We start from the raw sequence: 18807 nt of genomic DNA on the forward strand, positions 1-18807 counted from the left end.
CCTTTCGACAGGACGTTTATCGCCGTCTGAAACGACATGGCTTCATTTAATAATCAGAGCAGGTAGGAGCGCAAGCGAGTGACTAGGTCTCAGGCCTCTTCTCTTCACTCTCAAGTTTCTCTCAGTTTCTCTTTTCGTTCAGCCTTATTTCCTCTTACTACCTGGTTGAGAGCCAAAGGAGTGTTCCCAAAACAAGTCCTCCTGCTGAGCTCTACCTGTGCAAACGTGTGACACACGCCAAGCGCAACGCAGGTGCCTTGGAGATAAACAGAGCTGAAGTGTGTGTGTGTCATCTGTACCCCAAAGCCACAGCTTCCCTGTTTCTCAGTATCAAGAACCACCACCGCCATCAGTCCAGTGCTCAAGTGAGGCTGGTCAGTCACCGTCCACTCCAGAATCCCTCAGGCTCTTCAGAAGGTCATTGCCAAGTTCAGTGCACACCTCCTCCTAAAGGAATCATCAAGCCCATAGGGGCGTCTTCATGATTGATCATCTTTATTACAACCATCATCCCCTCTCACCCAGTTTATTTCAAAAGTTCTCCTAATCTTTTTGCCCTTACACTTGTGAACCCAATGAACAATATTATTTTTAGACAAATTGGATACTTTATTAAATGTCCCCTTTCTCCATGATAAAAAAATAAATCCTTGAACTGCCTGCAATTACTGTTGGGATTTCTGGCACAATTTCCTAGCCTGGTCTGTACGTACCTGACAAATTATCATTGTACTCTACAACCTCAACTCGTGATTTGCTTTAAACAGATCCCAGAAGTAGGTTTGCATGGCTGAAGTCTTTCATATACTTCTGTATGCCCTGTTAAAAGGTTGTACAAATCTGTAATGTCTACAAAGTATCCATTTCCCCTCCTTTGCTCATAGAGCAATTTCTTTTTAAATCTTCCAATGTAACAATGGTAAACTGTTTCTTTTTTACTTTAACAAGATTTCCTTAATCGTGTTGAAATTTAAGAAATTCAGTGGGTGATGTATTTAGTGAATTATCAATGCTCAGATTTCACTCAAGGTAAGAAATCCTGGCAAAAGCCATAGTTCAAAGAGAATTGGCTTATTAAAAATGCAGCTCTTGGGCTGGGGATATAGCTCAGTTGGTGGAGTGCTTGCCTTGCAAGCACAAGGCCCTGGGTTCAAATCCCCAGTACCACAAAAACAAAAAACAAAACAAAAAAAAACAGCTCTTCCTCTTACTGTGAATTTTGGCAAGGCACTTTGCTTTGAGCTTCCTCGCCTCCTCTGTTAGAGATAACTGCATTGCATGATGAAATACTAATGTACTGAGGGACCTTCACACCAAAGATGTCTCATTTTGTTCTCACTTGGCAAATGTGGGCATGAATTCTCACCTCCCGAGGCTTGATACTGAGATGGGTATGTGTGTGTGTGTGTGTGTGTTCAGTGCCTTCATACAGGAAAGCAGAATAGACAATCCTGATAGGAAACAGGCTAGTTGAAAACAGCACAGAGGATTCTGGGGGCTGTAGTTCTGGCTGAACAAGAACTCCATTGGGGAAACTGCAATTCTGCAATAGGAAACACTGCCTGCTGTTTTCTGCCTCATGTCTGCAGAATCCAGGCACATATTCAAGCCATGATTGATAATGGGCTTTGCATGGGATGGCCAAAGATGATCTGCCTAGGGACTTAATTCAGTTTCAGCTACAGATCAATGTCATCAGAAATTGGGTTGGGCCAGAGGCCCTTCTGCTGGAATGCCTGGTGTGACTTCCTGCAAGAGGTCTCTGTTCTGTATTACACTTGTGTAGGTAGTTCTTGTGGCATAGGGAGGTGCTAGGCTTCATCCATACTCCTACTTGTCTCCCCACATTTGTGTGTGCAGCTTGGTGGGGTTGAAAATAGAAATGAAGGGAAAACAGCTTCATATTGACATTAAGTCATGCAGAGTTCTGAGACGTACCTACCTAGTCTCAAAGTCACTTGTTCCTCCTGCAGGCCTGGCTTCTCTGGACTGTGCTTCTCCAGTGGAGGGAATCCACAGAGGACTGTCAAGTTCTTGCAGTTCTAAAATCATGGCCCATGTAAGTTCCTGCTTCTCTTCTTGAAATACTGTACTTTAAAATTCATGTGATCATTGTTATTTATTTTGTGGTTCTGGGATCAAAGCCAGGAACTCACACTTTCTAGCAAACACTCCACCATTGAACTATACTCCCAGCCCTCATGAGTTTGTTTTTATTATCCTAAGACAGCCCTGTTAAACCTGCTCCCCAGTTTTTGTGACCACAGTGAAGGATGGTGCCACTGCCTGGTGTCCTCCTCCTTTGCCCTTCTTTTCTCTTACCCATGCTCACCTATCCATCCCTCATCTGGGTGCCCAGTCTTCTCCCAAGAGCATTGTTGGAGCAGTGAAAGATGAAGTCCCTCAAGGGAAATACTTGCACTTCTGTCATCAGTCATGATTCTGTGAAACAGATGGTCCCGTTCGACTTCACAGACCCGGTTTTGCAGGCTGATAGAATATACTGTTGAGCGTTTTTCCATCCCAGATGAAGATGCAAGATCTCATGTGTTGGGGGGCTTAGAGGTCTAGGTGGGAGTGTGATTGGGGCCCATGTTTGGGGGTCTAGGGATCTAGTCAGGGGATTCTCCAGGGGATGAATAATAGGACAAAAGTCAGTTTTGTGGTTGAGGGTGTTGTGCTGGTCTCTTGACATCAGCGTCCTTAGCCCAGGAACAAGGCAGGTATTATTGAGGAATGGAGAGATTGTAGGCAGGAAGGTCCTCCAGATTCCTAATGATGGATGGAAACAGGATGATAAGGTTGGGCGGGGAAGGCTTCAACATTTTATCCAACGTGAACCCTTAAGTATAAAAGAAAGATTAATCTGACATATCCACAAGATGGATGTGTTTGTTTTCTGTTTCTCTAAGGAAACATCCAAGACAGTCAAGGGTCCACGTCTGATGATGACCTTATTACTGGCAGAGTCCCCAAGCAGTTCAGGGAATCCCATAGCAAGAGACAGGGCACATCTCTGCATGCCCATGTTCTCTGATTTCTTTCTTATGTAGCCACTAGAAATTGATCATAGGTTCTCTACCCTGATAACCTTATCTAATTCTGATCAATTCCCAAAGGTCCCACCTCTGAATACCATAGTCAGGTTAAGTTTCCATCTTCTTTAAATATGGGTCTCACTATGTTACCCAGGCTGGCCCCAAATTCCTGGGCTCAACTGATCCTTCTGCCCCAGCCACAGGAGAAGCTGGGACTACAGGCATGCACCACTCTGCCCAGATCCACCCTCTTAATCCACCCTCCTGGTGGGATTAAATTTCCACATATCCCTGAGGGACGTACTTAAACCATATTCAATTCATAGCAATAGATAATATGATTAACTAACCAATAAATATATTTACCAATGACTTTATGACATTCTCTTTATAAAGATGAGCTTGAATTTTGATGAAACTGTGTCACTCAAGTTCTGTTTTCTAAGAGATTTGAGAGTACTTTTGGAGAAAAATGTCTTTTTCCTAATTCCTTGAAGGGAAAGAATGAAGAAACTGATATTTATTCAGAATTTAAAATGCGAGTACATAATAGGCGTGTGTGCTTTTGTATGCTGTTTCATTGAAGTGGGAAGCTTGGGTTATTTTTGTCATTCCCAGCACTTTGGATAATTTTGTTATCTGATGGCACACAGGACATTTTGTCTGCATCAACAATATTCTCTAAAAACATGTAAGCACTCAACTTCAAAAATACTCATTTCCTTATTTTTCCACACGTTGCAAACTCAAGCCCCAGTTTACTTGCTTGCTGTGCTGCTTCTTTCCTGCCAGTTTCAAACTGAAAATGTATTTAAAAAATTTTTATAGTACATGGATTTGTTATTTCAGGTGTCCTTGGCATTCAGTGATGTGGCCATCGACCTTTCTCAGCAGGAGTGGGAATGCCTAGCCCCTGCTCAGAGGGACTTGTATAGGGATGTGATGCTGGAGAACTACAGCAACCTCATCTCACTGGGTAAGATACCCACCGAATCACGCACACTCTGCGTTCTGGAACATCAGCTTTCCCCACTGTTGGACTTCAGAGCTTCGTTTTTTGTTTTTTGTTTTGTTTTGTTTTCGGTGCTGGGTATTGAACCCAGGGCCTTGTACTTGCGAGGCAAGCACTCTACCAACTGAGCTATCTCCCCAGCCCCAGAGCTTTGTTTTAAGAAGCCCGTTAAATCTCTGCCCCTATTTCTAAAGAAATGGTTTGCCCATTGTTGGGATGGAAATGGCACCTGTCTTCCCACCCTTTATTGACACTCGTCCCTCCCTCAGCCCTTCTTGTTATTGCCTGTTTTTCTAGTGATTCCTAGATTTGAGTTTTGACATTTTCAGAAACCAGGTTTCATCTACTGTGTGTACCCCAGATTCCTGCAGTGGCTGTGTGTTAATGCCCTGCCCACCTGCGAGAGAACAGTTGGAATTAGAGTTTGCTTTTCTTAGATTATCAAAAGAGCATCTCTGGATTATATATTGGAGGATTTGGTTAGCAAATTTCATTTAAAATCAAACAAACACACCTATCTAGAAGAGACATATTCTTTTTAACCTGCTTTATGGTTGAAAGCTAGTCTGTGAATTTTGCTTTTTCCATTGAAGAAATGTCTAAAGGAGAACACGAAAGTGTTTTAGCAAAAAGTGTATTTCTTTTGGCAAACTAGTAACAACAAAACAATAGTATATATTCTAGGCATCCTCTTAAGCATGTGTGTGTATGTGTGTGCGTATACACACACATACATTTAATTCTCACATCAGCCCTATGAAGTAGGGCATTTGATAAAAGTGCAACACTGGAAGGTAGCTTTTCAAGGTCACATCGCTGGTAGGGATGGAAGGTTTGAACTTGACCATGCAGCTGTGCAGGGTGTGCTCACAGTGCCTCTGTAGAGTCCCTTTGAAAGCAGACCAGACCTTTTTCTCTCTTACCTGATCTCTTTAGTCCCATACTCATGAGTCCATCTTAATGTGACTATTCAGTGGCCTTTTTCTTCTTTGTTGTGCAGGCTTTTTCAAATACCATTTGCCCTACAGTTGATTGTGAATGTAACCAAGTCAACATGTAGTCATTTTGAAGCTGTGGTTGGGTTCTGGGGTTTTTTCCCCCTATAACACGCATGTCTTTTCTTGTGTGCAGGATGTATCATTCCGAAGCCAGATGTGATTGTTTTATTGGAGCAAGAGAAAGAACCCTGGATGGAAATGAGGGAAGGAACGAGGAGGTGGTACTCAGGTGAGTGATGGCAGGCCAGGCAGGGCTGCCAGCATAAGCTGTGGCTCACTGGCTCAGGGCAGAGGCACATCGCTGAGATGTTTGAAATCTCCTTTCAAAGGCCAGAGCCTGTGGAGAAATGGTGTGCAGCCTGGGAAGATTAGGATCCTCTCTCTCCTGTCATGTTTTCTCTCTCTCTCTTCTTTCTTTCTTTTTTTTTTTTGCAGTGCTGGGGATGCAAGCCCTATCACTGACCTACATCCCCAGCCCCTATAAATTTTAAGAGCTGGTTGCTTCCCATCTCAAAGAGGGATGCTTTCTTTCTTACCTTTGATAGCCATTTACCAATTTCCAGGTCCTCTTTTACATGTAGATTTATATTAATGTCTCCATTTTCTAGAATTATTTTAACAAGTATTTCCTATTTATCTGACTTAAGCCAGGCACTCACTGTGTTAGAGTCTAGGTGCTACTGACAAATGTTCCTACTGTCTTAGAGATATTGATATTATAGTGGAAAACAAGTAAACAGATAATATCAGGTTTAGACATGTGTTTTGAAGAAAATTAAGCTGGATAAGGGGACAATACTGGGGCATTGTCAGGGCTGCTTTAGATAAGATCAGGAAAGGACATCCCAGTTGATGATCATTGAGCAGAGATATGAAGTAAGGTCTCAGAATGCTCTCCCTCAAGTCACCTGGCCTAAGCTGCTAAGGCTGGCTTTGAACTTGTGATCCTCCTGCCTCAGCCTACTGAGCTGCTGGGATTACAGGTGTATGCCACCTCACTGGCCAAATGTATTTTCTTTTCTTTTCTTTTTTTTTTATTTTAATTTTTTTGTTTCTTAGTTATAGATGGACCCAATACCTTTTTTTTATTCATTTATTGTTATGCAGTGCTGAGGATAAAACTCAGTGCCTCACACGTGCTAGGCAGGCACTCTACCACTGTGCTACAGCCCCAGCCCCAAATGTATTTTCTTAATCATATATATATGGTACAAATAACATAAAAACTCGTACCCACTTTAAGTGTCAGTGTCTAATTTTTTAAAATTGGTTCATTGAAATATAATTGGTGTACAGTAAACTGTGTATTTAAAGTATAAAATTTGATAAGTTGGCAGGTATATTATGAAAACATTACAAAATCAAAATAATAAATATCCAATTCTTCCAAAAACAATCTTCTTCAATCTTCTTCATGCTATTCTCCATCCCCTCTGCCCAGGCAACCACTGTTCATTGATCTGTCACTACAGATTAGTTTGCATTTTCTAGAATTTTGTATAAATGGAGTCACATAGTGATTATTCATTTTGTCTCAGCCCCACTCAGCATAATTATTTTGAGATTCATCCTTATTGCTGCATGTATCAGTACTTCATTCCTTTCTAATGTTGAGAAGTATTTCATTGAATGAATGTACCTTAATTCATTTAGCTGTTTACATATTGATGGACATTGTTATTTCCAGAGTTTGGCTATTACAGATAAAGCTTCTAGGAACATTCCTGTAACAGTCCTTATGTGGGTGTATATTTTATTTACTCTTGGGCCAATGTCTGGAATGGAATGGGTGAATAATTCAGAAAATACACATTTAATTTTTAAAAAAACTGCAACACTTTCTGAAGGGAGTTATAATCATTTTCATTCCCAGCAGAAGTTTATGAGTTCTGGCACCTCTATATTCTTGTCAGCCTTCCTATTGCGGTTTTAATTTTTATTTCCCTAATGCCTAATGATTTTGAACAACTTTTCATTGCTTAATTTCTCATCCCCTGTCTTCTTTGATGAAGTATCTATTAGAATCTTTTGCCTTTTTTCTAATTGAGTTGTTTCCTTATTAGTGAGTTTTCAGGAACAAGTCCTTTATCCATTTGTAAATATTTTCTCTGGAATATTTTTGTCTCTTGAAAAACGAACCCGTAAGTCCAGTGTATTACTTTGCTCTTTCACTGACTGTGCTTTCAGTAGGATATCTAGGCACCCTCAAATTACAAAGCTTTTCTGTTTTCTTTTGAGCTTTATTAAAAACACACATTAATTGTACAGATTACTGGGATTCACTGAGACATTTCCATATGTGCATACAGGTGCATTGATCATACCCATGCATCCTTCTACCTTTAGCTTCTGCCACCCTTCCCAGTCCCTGGTAATCACTTTTCTACTCTCAGGCGGCTTTGTTTCCACACAAGGGAGAGTGTGTAATTCTCGTCAGATTTCTGTGTCTAACTTCTTTCACTTAACATGATGTCCTCCATTTTCACCTTTTGCTGCCAGTGACAGGTCATTCTCCTTTATGGCTGAATAATTCTGCATTGTGTATGCATGCTGTATTTTCTTCATGCATTCGTCTGTCAGCATGCACGCAGGCTGATTCCTTACCTTTGCTGTTGTGAAGTGTGCTGCAGTAAACATGGATGTGCAGGTGTCTGTTTTGTATGCTGGCTTCATTTTCTTCAGAAGTGGGAAAGCTGGGTTGTATGGTAGTTCTATTTTTTAATATATTTTTAAAGTTTTCAATGTACTTTTATTTATTTATTTATATGTGGTGTTGAGAATCAAACCCAGTGCCTCACACATGCTAGGAAAGTGCTTTACCACTGAGCTACCCCAGCCCCTATTTTTGGTTTTTGGAGGACCCGCCATAGTTTTCCACAGTGGCTGTATTCATTTAATATTCCCACCAATTGTTTATGAGTTCCTTTTCCTTCATGTCCTCACCAGCATTAGTAATTTTTTGTGTTTTTGATCATAGCCATTCTAACTGGGGTGACCTGGTGTCTTATTGTAGTTTGATTTGTATTTCTCTGATGGCTAGATCGAACATTTTTTCATACATTTACTGGTCTTTTGTATTTCTTCTTCTGAACTGTTCAGATAATTTGCCCATTTTTTAAACTGGGTTTTTTCAGTTTTTTGAGTTATTCATATATTCTAGATATTAACCCTGCTAGATGAATAGATGCCAAATATTTTCTGCTGAAGAGTTTGTCTCTTCACCATTGTTTCCTTTGCTGTGTGGAAGCTTTTTAATTTGAGGTAATCCCATTTTTAAATTTTTGTTTATTTCCCATGCTTTTGGAGTCCTGTATGAAAAATAATTTTCTATGCAAATACCTTAAAGTATTTCCCCTGTGTTTCCCTCTAGTACTTTGTTTCAAGTCTTAACTCAAAATGGATCAAAGTTCTTGATTTTTGTACAGAGTAAGAGATTGAAATCTAGTTTCAGTCTTCCGCAGGTAGATGTCCAGTTTTCCAGCAACATTTGCTAATGAGGCTGTCCTTTCACCTGTGTACGTTTTGAGTAGCTTTGTTGAGAATCAGTTAACTGAAGATGTGTAGTTTATTTCTGGGTTCTCAATTTCATTCCCTTGGTTTGTCCATACCATGCTGTTTGGATTACTACAGCCCTATAGTATGTCTTGAAATCAGTATCATGATTCCTCTAGTTTTGTGCTTTTTTGCTCAAGATTGCTTTGGCTATTATGGGGTCTTTGTGTTTCCAAATAAATTTCGGATTGTCTTTTCTAGTTCTGTGAAGAATATCATTTTGTATTTTGATGGTGATTGCATTGAATCTAGAGTTGTTTGGGGTATATGGACATTTTAACAATATTAATTATTTAATCCATGAGCATGTAAGTCTTTCCACCTTGTGGCATCTTCAGTGTTTTGTAATTTTCATTGTAGAGGTCTTTTGTTTTCTTTAATTTATTCTGTGTATTTTCTGGTGGGGGATACTACTATTGTGAATAGAATTGCTTTCACGATTTGTTTCTCAGCAAATTCATTATTGGTACAGAAAAGCTCCTGATTTTTTGGAATTTTTTGTGTACTATTACTATATTGGATTCATTTATCAATTCTCAGTCTTTTGGTGTCATTTTTAAGTTTTTCTATGTATAGAATCATGTCTGCAAACAGGGATAATTTGACATTCTTTCATATTTGTATATTTTTATTTCTCGTGCCAAATTGCTCTAAAATTTCTAGTACTAGTTTATTTCTGGATATATGGAATGAGAACAATGAGAGTAGACATTCTTCTTTAAAATATTTTAGATGTTGATAGACATTTTATTCATTTATTTACATGTGGTACTGAGGATTGAAGCCCAGTGCCTCACACATGCTAGGCGAGTGCTCTACCATTGAGCCACAACCCCAGTCTGAGAGAGTAAACACTCTTTTCTTGTTCTGACCTTATAAGAAATGCTTTGTTTTTTCCCCATTAGCATGATATTAGCTATGCATTTGTCATATGTAGCCTTTATTATTTTGAGATATGATCTTGCCCTATCTAATTTATTCAAGACTTTTATCAATGAAGTGATCTTGAATTTTATCAAATGCTTTTCTGCATCCTTTGAGGTTTTGATTTTTATCCTTCATTCTATGTATTATTTTAACCATTCTTAAATCCCTAGAATGGAACCAGTTTGATCATGGGTATGATCTTTTTGATATGCTGTTGAATTCGATTTGCTACTGTGCTAACAAGGATTTTTGCATCTATGTATATATTGGTCTACAGTTGGGGTGTGTATGTATCCTTGCCAGGTTTTGATACAGTAACATTAACCTTGTAGAATGAGTTTTGAAGGACTATCTCCCTGTCAATTCTGTGGAACAGTTTGATGAGCATTGGTGTTAGTTCTTTAAAAGTTTGGTAGAATTTAGCAGTAAACCCATCTGGTCCTTTGTTTTTCTTTAGGAAACTATTACTGATTCAACTCATTACTTATTGGTCTAGATCAGTTGTTTTTTATCCTCTTGGTTCAATTTTGGTAGGTCATATGTATCCCCACATTTGTCCAATTTCTTCTAGATTTTATAACTTGTTAGCATATAGTTTTTCAAAATAATCCCTGATTGATTTATGTGCTAGCAGTTGTAACATTTCCTCTTTAATCTCCAGGTACTCTGATGTGTCTTTGATATTTTGTCTGGGTGATCTATCCATTGATAAGAGTGAGGTATTGAGATCCCCTACTATTATTGGAGTTATTGAGCCTATCTCCTTCACTTTAGGTCTATGCTTATTTATAACACTGGGTGCTCTGACATTGGGTACATATGGATTTTTTCTTTCTTTTCTTTTTTTGTACCAGAGATTGAACTCAGGGGGCACTCAACCACTGAGCCACAGTGCCTCAGCCTCCTGCGCCACTGGGATTACAGGGATGCGCCACCATGTCTGGCTGGTACATATGGATTTATAATCATATCTTCTTGAAAAAGTAATCCTTTAGTCATTATATAGCAAACTTCTTGTCTCTTTCTGTTTGTTTTAAAGGCTATAAGTATAGCTACTCCTGCTTGCTTTAGGATTCTCTTGCTTGGATATTGTTTCTATCCTTTCACTTTAGCCTATCTTTATTGGTGAGGTGTTTCTTGTAGGCAATATATGTTGGGTCTTGTTTTTTAATTCAGTCAGCCAGTCTGTATCTTTTTATTTATTTATTTTTGTAGTTGTAGCAGGAGAGAATGCCTTTATTTTATGTGGTGTTTAGGTTCAAACCCAGTGCTTCACACATGCTAGGCAAGCCCCTCTGCCACGGAGCCATAACCCACCCCAGTCCTGTACCCTTTTATTTGGAGAATTAAGACCATTTACATTGAGTTATTATTGAAAAGTATGGATGTGTACCTGGCATTTTGTTGATATTTTTATAGTTTTAATATTCCATGTTTCTTCCTTTTATTCATTTTTTGTGTTTGATGGCTTATTGTAGTGTTTCTTTTCTATTTCTCTTTTATATATCTACTATTCTAGTAGGATTTATACTTTCACATTACCGTTTTTCTACTTCTGGATATAGGAATCTCTTAAGCACCTTTCGTTCAGCTGGTCTGGGGACCATGAATTCCCTCAGTTTTGCTTATCCTATAAGATCTTTATTTCTCCTTTTCTAGAGGATAACTTGCTGGGTATGGTAATCTCGGTTGGCAGGTTTTCCCCACTCCCTCAGAACTTGAAATACATCATTCCATGCCCTCCTGTCCTGGAGGGTTTTTTTTTCTGAGAAATGTAAATGGGGTTGTTCTTAAATGTGACTTGTTTCTCTCTTGCAGATTTTAAAATCTTTATTTTGTACCATTGGACAGTTTGATTATGTCATGGTGAGGATCTTTTCTGTCATGTCTATTTGGGTTCTGTAAGTATCTTGCTCCATGTCTTTCCAAGATTAGGGAAGTTCTCTATTATCTCTTTGAATAGGTTTCCATGCTCTTAACTTTTCTTTCTTCCCCTTAGATATGTTCATGTGTCTGATACTTTAATGGTGTCCCAAAGATCTTGAATGCACTCATTTTTCCTGTCTGAATCTGATATTTCAGGAGACATGAATTCAAGTTCCAATATTCTTCCACTTTCTCTAGTCTTATTTTGGTTTCGTTTGTTATTTCCGCAGTCCCACAGTGCTGGGGACTCGAACCCGGGCCTTGTGCATGAGAGGCAGGCACTCTATGTGATGGGCTATATCGTCAGGACTCTAGTCTTATTTCGAAGTTTTCAGCTGAATTTAACATTGAACTCTTCGTTTCTGAGATTTTATTGTTATCACAATCTTTATTCTTTGTTGGATTTCACATTCATTATCCTGCATTGTCTTCCTAATTCATTTAACTGTTTCTATTTCATGTATTTCATCAAGCTTTTAAAAGTCATTCTTTGAATTCTTTATCAGGCAATATATCTTCAGTATTTTTGAAACCTGTTACTGGAGCATTATGATCTTCAGGAGTTTTCAGTGTTTCTGGGTTTTGGGTTTTTTTGTTTTTTTTTTTTTTTTTTTTTTTTGAGATTTGTGCATCTGGTAGAACAGATCTCTCTACTGCTTTTATGGGATGGCCTTCCTAGCAGCTTTCTTCTGAAGATGTGTTTGGGGATATTGGTTACGCAAGTGTTTGTTCCAGCTGGGAACTATAGTGTCACCTCCCTGTAGCTTCTTGACTAACTAGTGAGTTCATACACAGCAAGTACCATATTGGAGTCAGAGACTGACTCTGTGGGTCTGGAAGAGTCGGGGACAATGAGGCAGTCAGGCAGGTGGGGTGCAGACAACGGTGCGCTGCTCCTGCAATGGGGTGGTCGCCCCATCAGGCAATGGGAGTTTCCTCAGGCACTGGTGCTGTTGCCTCAGTTGCTCGTCGGTCCTGGCCCAAAGCACTCACCCTTTGATTAGACACTGGTGCAGGCCCAGTGCTTCACAGGGGCACTGAGAAGCATTGGAACCAGAGTTCTTTCCCTTCCTTGTTAGTGACAGACCCCTGTATGTGGTGCTAGGGGGAGGGCTAGCAGGAATCATGTAATTGCCTTCAGTCTTGTCTTGGTACCCACGTAAAACCATATGACTGGCCACACCCCTGGTCTTAGAGAACAGGCGCCCAGATCCCCCTTTGCTTGAGTCTTGCAGCCTCTGTTCCCCTCTATTTTATAATACCCATTCCCTACAATGTGACACACTCAGGTTTGTGTGGAAGTTACTGAGGGGTTTGGTTTGTGAGGCAGCTATCTGCAACGCCATTTCAGTGGAATGTTTGTGGGGACCCAGAGATGGAAATATGCAAGGGTTTGTCCTCTAGAACAGTCAAATTCAGACTATATACCTGTTGCTTCGGTTCTTCCTTTTGGAGGAATGTTATAGAAATTTTATAGTTGTAGGTTTTTATATTTGTGTACCAATGATACACAAGCGTCTCCAGAAACTTGAAGATTAATACTTCCAAACTCTACAAGGCCAGTGTTACTTTCATACCCAAACCAGACATTATGAGAAATCTAAAAAATCAATATCCTTTGTAAACAGATGCAGAAATTCTGAACAAAATATTAGCCCTGTTAATCTGACAATTTATGAAATGCATGGTGGTTAGTGACAAGCCTTGGTGTTCCTTGGCCTGGCTTTCTCATCTTTACATCATCTTCCCTTGTGTCTGGTGTCTAATCTCCATCTCACACTCCTAAGTACACCTGTTATTGCAGATGATTGCTTTACAATAACGTAGAGTTCTCCAAACCAAGAGCCAGCAAACTCCAGCCAATGGGCCAAATAGCACTCTGCCTGCTTTGGGGTTCATGAGTTATAACTGGTTTTTATGTTTTTAAATGTTTGAGAAAAGGTGTTTTTTAGACTTAATTTTTAAAAAAATTCAAGTGGGTTATTTTACCACAGCTATAGTCATTCAATTATAGACTGTTTGTGACTGCCTTTGAGCTGTGACAGCAGAGCTAAGTAATTATGACAGATACAACATGCCTCACAAAACCCAAAATCTTCACTGTTTGACCCTTTACAGCAAAGTTTGCTGAGTCTGCTTTAAACCTTTTCCTTCTAATGTCTGTTCCTTCAGACCACCTTTTATTTCTACTGAAGGATGTAGTCCATCATTGCACCCTCAACACAGAAAATATCTTTATCTTTGTTTGCTTTTTTTTTTTTTAACAGATTTGGAGTACAAATATGCTACCAAGAAGTTATTTCCAGAAAAGGATGTTTGTGAAATGTATTTATCTCAATTGCAGACAATGGAAAAAAGTAAAACCTATATCCCTGGGGATACCATTTTCAGAAATGGTTTACAGAACAAACATGAATTTGAGAGAAAAGAAGAACATCAGATGGGTTGCATTAGTCAAATAATAATCCAAAACCAAATATCTCTTCCTCTACATCAGAACCTTCATCCTAGAGAGAAATCATATGAATGTAAAGAATGTAGGAAGGCCTTCAGACAGCAGTCTTACCTTATTCAACATCTGAGAATTCACACTGGTGAGAGACCTTATAAATGTATGGAATGTGGAAAGGCCTTTTGTCGAGTGGGAGACCTTAGGGTACACCAGACGATCCATGCTGGAGAGAGACCCTATGAATGTAAAGAATGTGGGAAGGCCTTTAGACTTCACTATCACCTTACTGAACATCAGAGAATACATTCTGGTGGAGCCCCTATGAGTGTAAGGAATGTGGGAAGGCCTTTAGTCGTGTTAGGGACCTCAGAGTACATCAGACAATTCACGCTGGGGAGAGACCCTATGAATGTAAAGAATGCGGGAAGGCCTTTAGACTTAATTATCAACTTACTGAACATCAAAGAATTCATACTGGTGAGAGGCCTTATGAATGTAAGGTTTGTGGAAAGACCTTTAGGGTACAACGACACATCAGTCAACATCAGAAATCCATACTGGTGTAAAACCCTATAAGTGTAATGAATGTGGGAAGGCCTTCAGTCATAGTTCATACCTTGTCCAACATCAGAAATTCATACTGGTGAAAAACCCTATAAATGTAAGGACTGTGGCAAGTCCTTTAGTTTTCATGCAGAAACGTACTCGACATCATAGAATTCATACGGGTGAGAAGCCCTACGAATGTAAAGACTGGTGGGAAAGCCTTTCGTCTCCAACAGAACTTACTCGGCATCACAGAACTCACACTGGTGAGAAGCCCTATGAGTGTAAAGATGTGGGAAGGCATTTTATTTGTGGCTACCAACTTACTTTACATCTGAGAACTCACACTGGCGAGATTCCCTATGAATGTAAGGAATGTGGGAAGACCTTCAGTAGTCGCTATCATCTTACTCAACACTACAGAATTCACACTGGTGAGAAACCCTTCAGGTGTAATGACTGTGGAAAAGCCTTCCGTCTTCAGGCAGGAGCTTAACCGGCATTTCAGGAATCCATACTTGTGAGAAACCCTATGCATGTCAGGAATGTGGGAAGGCTTTTATTCGTAGCAGTCAACTTATTTCACACCAGCGAATTCACACTAATGACAATACCTACGAATGTCAAGAATGTGGGAAGATCTGTAGTCGTCGTTATAATCTTACTCACATTATAAAATCCACACTGGTTGAAAAGCCCTATGACTGTAAAGAATGTGAAAGTCCTTTCGTTTTCAGACAGAACTTACTCAACATCACAGAATTCATACTGGCGAAAAACCTTATAAATGCAAAGAATGTGGGAAAGCCTTTGTTCGTAGCAATCATCTTACTCAGCATCACAGAATCCACACTGGCGAGAAACCCTATGAATGTAAGGAGTGTGGAAGACCTTTAGGTCGTCACTATCGTCTGACTCAACCATCACAGAATCCACACTGGCGAGAAGCCCTACATCTGTAATGAATGTGGGAATGCTTTTATTTGTAGTTACCAGCTTACCTTACATCAAAGGAGTCACACTGGCGAGATTCCGTATGAATGCAAGGAGTGTGGGAAGACGTTTTAGTCGTCGTTATCATCTCACTCAACATTCAGACTTCATTACTGGTGAGAAACCTTATGGGTGTAAGGAATGTGGAAATGCCTTTCGCCTTCAAGCAGAACTTACTCGACATTACACAATTCATACTGGAGAGAAACCCTATAAATGTAAAGATTGCGGGAAGGCCTTTAGTGTTAACTCAGAACTTACTCGACATCACAGAATTCATACTGGTGAAAAGCCTTATAAGTGTAAAGAGTGTGGGAAGGCCTTTATTCGTAGTGACCAACTTACTTTACATCAGAGAAATCATATTAGTGAGGAAACACTGTGCGTGATGTAGAGGATATGAGGGCCTCTTGGAAATGCCTCTTACACCAAGAACTCATAATATGTTTTTACATGTTCGGGAACATGTAGGAATCAGTTTTGCTTCATACTCATAACAAATGGTTTTACATGTTGGTTTCAAAAGTTTCAGAACTATAGCATCACTTTGGGTGTGGTTCAATTTCAGCAGATTGATTCTGGTGCAGTGCATCTCAAGCCATCAAGAACTGTTTCCCCTCACGAACCGATGTTGAGCAGTACTTCTGTAAAATGCAAGAACATTGGGTTCCCGAGGGGGGAAATAAATGAAAAGAAACACTTTAAAAGCTCCATTTTTCTTATTTAATGCCATAAATCATCTGTCGAATTACTATAAAAGTTTTTAAATACTTGCTCCCAGCATCTGTACCTTAACTCATGGCAGACCAGAAGCAAACAATGTGTGGACCGGTCAGCACAGGGTCCACACTTCTTTCAGAACCACAGAACAAGATGATTCTGTTAGTGAAAGGAGTGTGGGAAGGATCTCTCCACAGTGCACCACTGGTCTCATTCCCGATTCCGCTTCTGCCTGTGTGGCATTTGGCAAGACACTTCCCCCCGTGCCTGTTTTCAAATGGCAGTAATAATATTTACCTTAACAGCATTTTTGTGAGTTTGAAATATTAATAAAAATTGAAACTTTTAGAAGAGTACTTGACACACAGCGTGTGCTTAATATAGGTTTTTTTCTTTCTTTTTTTTTTTTTAGGTTACAGATGGACACAATACCTTTTGTTATTTATTTTTATGTGGTGCTGAGGATCGAACCCAGTGCCTCACACATGCTAGGCAAGCGCTGTACCACTGAGCCACAACCCCAGGCTCCACTGTAGTTATTTTTAATCACTAATCATACTGTTCAGTAAATTCACAAGAGAGGAATACTATTTGGGTGGACTTAAGAACCCTCCATTACCTTTCACTCTCTAAATGAATAACCCAGATAAAATCCAATAAATCAGAGCTCTTATTTTTCTTATAAAAATATAAGAAAGAAATCTCTAGATTTCATGAGCATAAAGATTATAAGAATAAAGCTTTTAAAGAATCAGGAAACCTATAATGTCTTTTCATAAACTAAAAAAGCAGATAGGTGGGCTGGGGAGATAGCTCAGTCAGTAGAGTGCTTGCCTTGCAAACAAGGCCCTGGGTTCGAATCCCAGCACCGCGGGGGGAAAAAAAAAAAAAAAGCAGGCTAGGATCTGTAATTTCTGCCCCTTATTTGATAAATTAGAAACCACCCAAAGACTACTGTTCATTTGGAAAAATTGAGATAGTACAGTGAACCCTGGTGTGTCTTCTCCAGGTTCAGCAGTTGTTAATATATAATCATGTTTGGTTTGTTTCAATATAATAATTACATGTTTTGTTGTAATATTTGAGTATAAATTATGGATATCATGGCATGTCAACCTTTCTCAAGAGTAAAAGCTGCCTCCTAATCACTATATAACTCTATAATCTCTATAATTAATCACTTAATTAATAATTAATCACTTAATAATTCTATAATCTCTAACATTCAGTCTATATTTTTTCATTTGTGTGAACACTTCAATAACAGTCCTTTTCCCCAAAGATATCACATTGACTTTTTTTTTTAAAGTTCAGAATAGTTGTCTTATAGAATATTATATTCTAAATTTTTCTCATTGTTTTTCAAAGTGTTTTTAATGTGCTCCTTTATCCCCACTATTTCTCATGAACTGAAATTTAGGATTAGAAACTCAGGTTCAGATTGTATATTTCAGCAGGAATACTTCAAAGATGACATTTGTATTTCAGTTGTGACCCATTAGTGGCATACAGTGTCACACCACTACACTCTCCTTCGTTGATTCACTTGAAGTAGCAGAAGGTACTTTCCAAAGATGGCCACACCAATGCATCCCATTCTACATGCTCACCTACCATGTGACAGTGCACTCCCCCATCAAGAGGGAGGGTCCTTGGTCTTTCCTTTGAATTTGGGCATGCAGGCCTGTGTTTGTGACAGAAGTGACACTACATGGTTTCCAAGACTAATTCTCAAGAGGCAATAGAGCTTCTGACTGACGTGCTTGGGATGGTAGAGCCCTCAGAAAGGCCCAGATAACAGTTCTGACTAGAGGCCTAGCTAATGTCCCAGAGAACAGACACCATGAAGCACCAAGTATGTGAGTGTGCACACCTCCAGATGCTTCTAACCCTAAACCTTCAAACCAGCCCAACTGGTACCAAGTGGGACAGAGACAGTATTCCCCTGCCTGCCCAAATTACAGATGCATAGATGAAATAAATATCGCCTTAAGAAACTAAGTTTTGGAACATTTTGTTACACAGAAATAGATCATTGAAATGCTTGGTTCTATAATTACCATGTTTCTCTGCTCTGGCACACTTGAAAATTATGAACTTGAAAGGTATGCCCCAATCTTAGATGCCCTCAGCCAAGGGCGGGGGAGACTTACTGGCTCAAGACACTTAAAGAAAACTAATTATTGGGCAATGTGTTAGCTTTCTATTGCTATGACCAAAGTATCTGAAAAGAACAATTTAGAAGAGGAAGTTTATTTGGGCTCACAGTTTCAGAGGTTCATTCCATGTTTAACCAACTCCATTGCTGTGGGACAGAGGGGAGGCAGGACATCATGGCAGAAGGATGTAGTGGAAGAAAGATACTCAGCTCATAAAAGCCAGGGAGGAGAGAGAGAGAGAGAAAAAAAAAAAAACAACAAATAGCCAGGGACAAAATATAATTCCCCAAATCGTTCCCCCCAGTGACCTACTTCCTCCAGTCATGCCCCACCTGTCTGTAGTTACCACGCAGCAATCATTCACATTATCATCAAGTGGATTAATCTGATGAGGTTATAGCTCTCATAATCTAATCACTACACCTACAAACATTCCCGTAGAGAATACCTTGTTTCAAACGCATGAACTTTTCCTGAGACACTT

At 39.5% G+C, this 18807-nt stretch overlaps 1 protein-coding gene across 3 annotated transcripts; it reads left to right on the plus strand.

Annotated features, from left to right (window-relative positions):
* The first annotated feature begins 1696 nt into the window (after positions 1-1696).
* On the plus strand, positions 1697-16985 carry LOC306647546 (zinc finger protein 546-like). 3 transcript variants are annotated; one of them, XR_013760121.1, is made up of 5 exons: positions 1698-2059; positions 3888-4014; positions 5182-5277; positions 13721-16476; positions 16577-16985. XR_013760121.1 is itself a non-coding variant. In XM_079117017.1 (4 exons), the coding sequence occupies exons 2-4, from the start codon at positions 3870-3872 to the stop codon at positions 14479-14481; spliced, it is 1002 nt and encodes a 333-aa protein (XP_078973143.1). In that variant the 5' UTR covers positions 1697-2059; positions 2360-3869; the 3' UTR covers positions 14482-16985. The 3 variants fall into 3 exon arrangements, 2 of the variants coding, with proteins under 2 accessions (XP_078973143.1, XP_078973142.1); XM_079117017.1 differs by having other exon boundaries at positions 1697-2059; positions 2360-4014; positions 13721-16985; XM_079117016.1 differs by having other exon boundaries at positions 13721-16985.
* The last annotated feature ends 1822 nt before the right edge of the window (positions 16986-18807 follow it).

This window comes from Sciurus vulgaris (genome assembly GCF_902686455.1).
Source record: "Sciurus vulgaris genome assembly, chromosome: 17".
Classification (NCBI taxonomy): Eukaryota; Metazoa; Chordata; class Mammalia; order Rodentia; family Sciuridae; genus Sciurus; species Sciurus vulgaris.

Coding starts and splice junctions, on each gene's coding strand:
- LOC306647546 (XM_079117016.1), top strand. CDS start 1,883: ATGAAGGGAAAACAGCTTCATATTGACATTAAGTCATGCAGAGTTCTG. Junction 4,015..5,181: donor CAGCAACCTCATCTCACTGG/GTAAGATACCCA, acceptor TCTTGTGTGCAG/GATGTATCATTCCGAAGCCA. Junction 5,278..13,720: donor AACGAGGAGGTGGTACTCAG/GTGAGTGATGGC, acceptor TTTTTTTAACAG/ATTTGGAGTACAAATATGCT.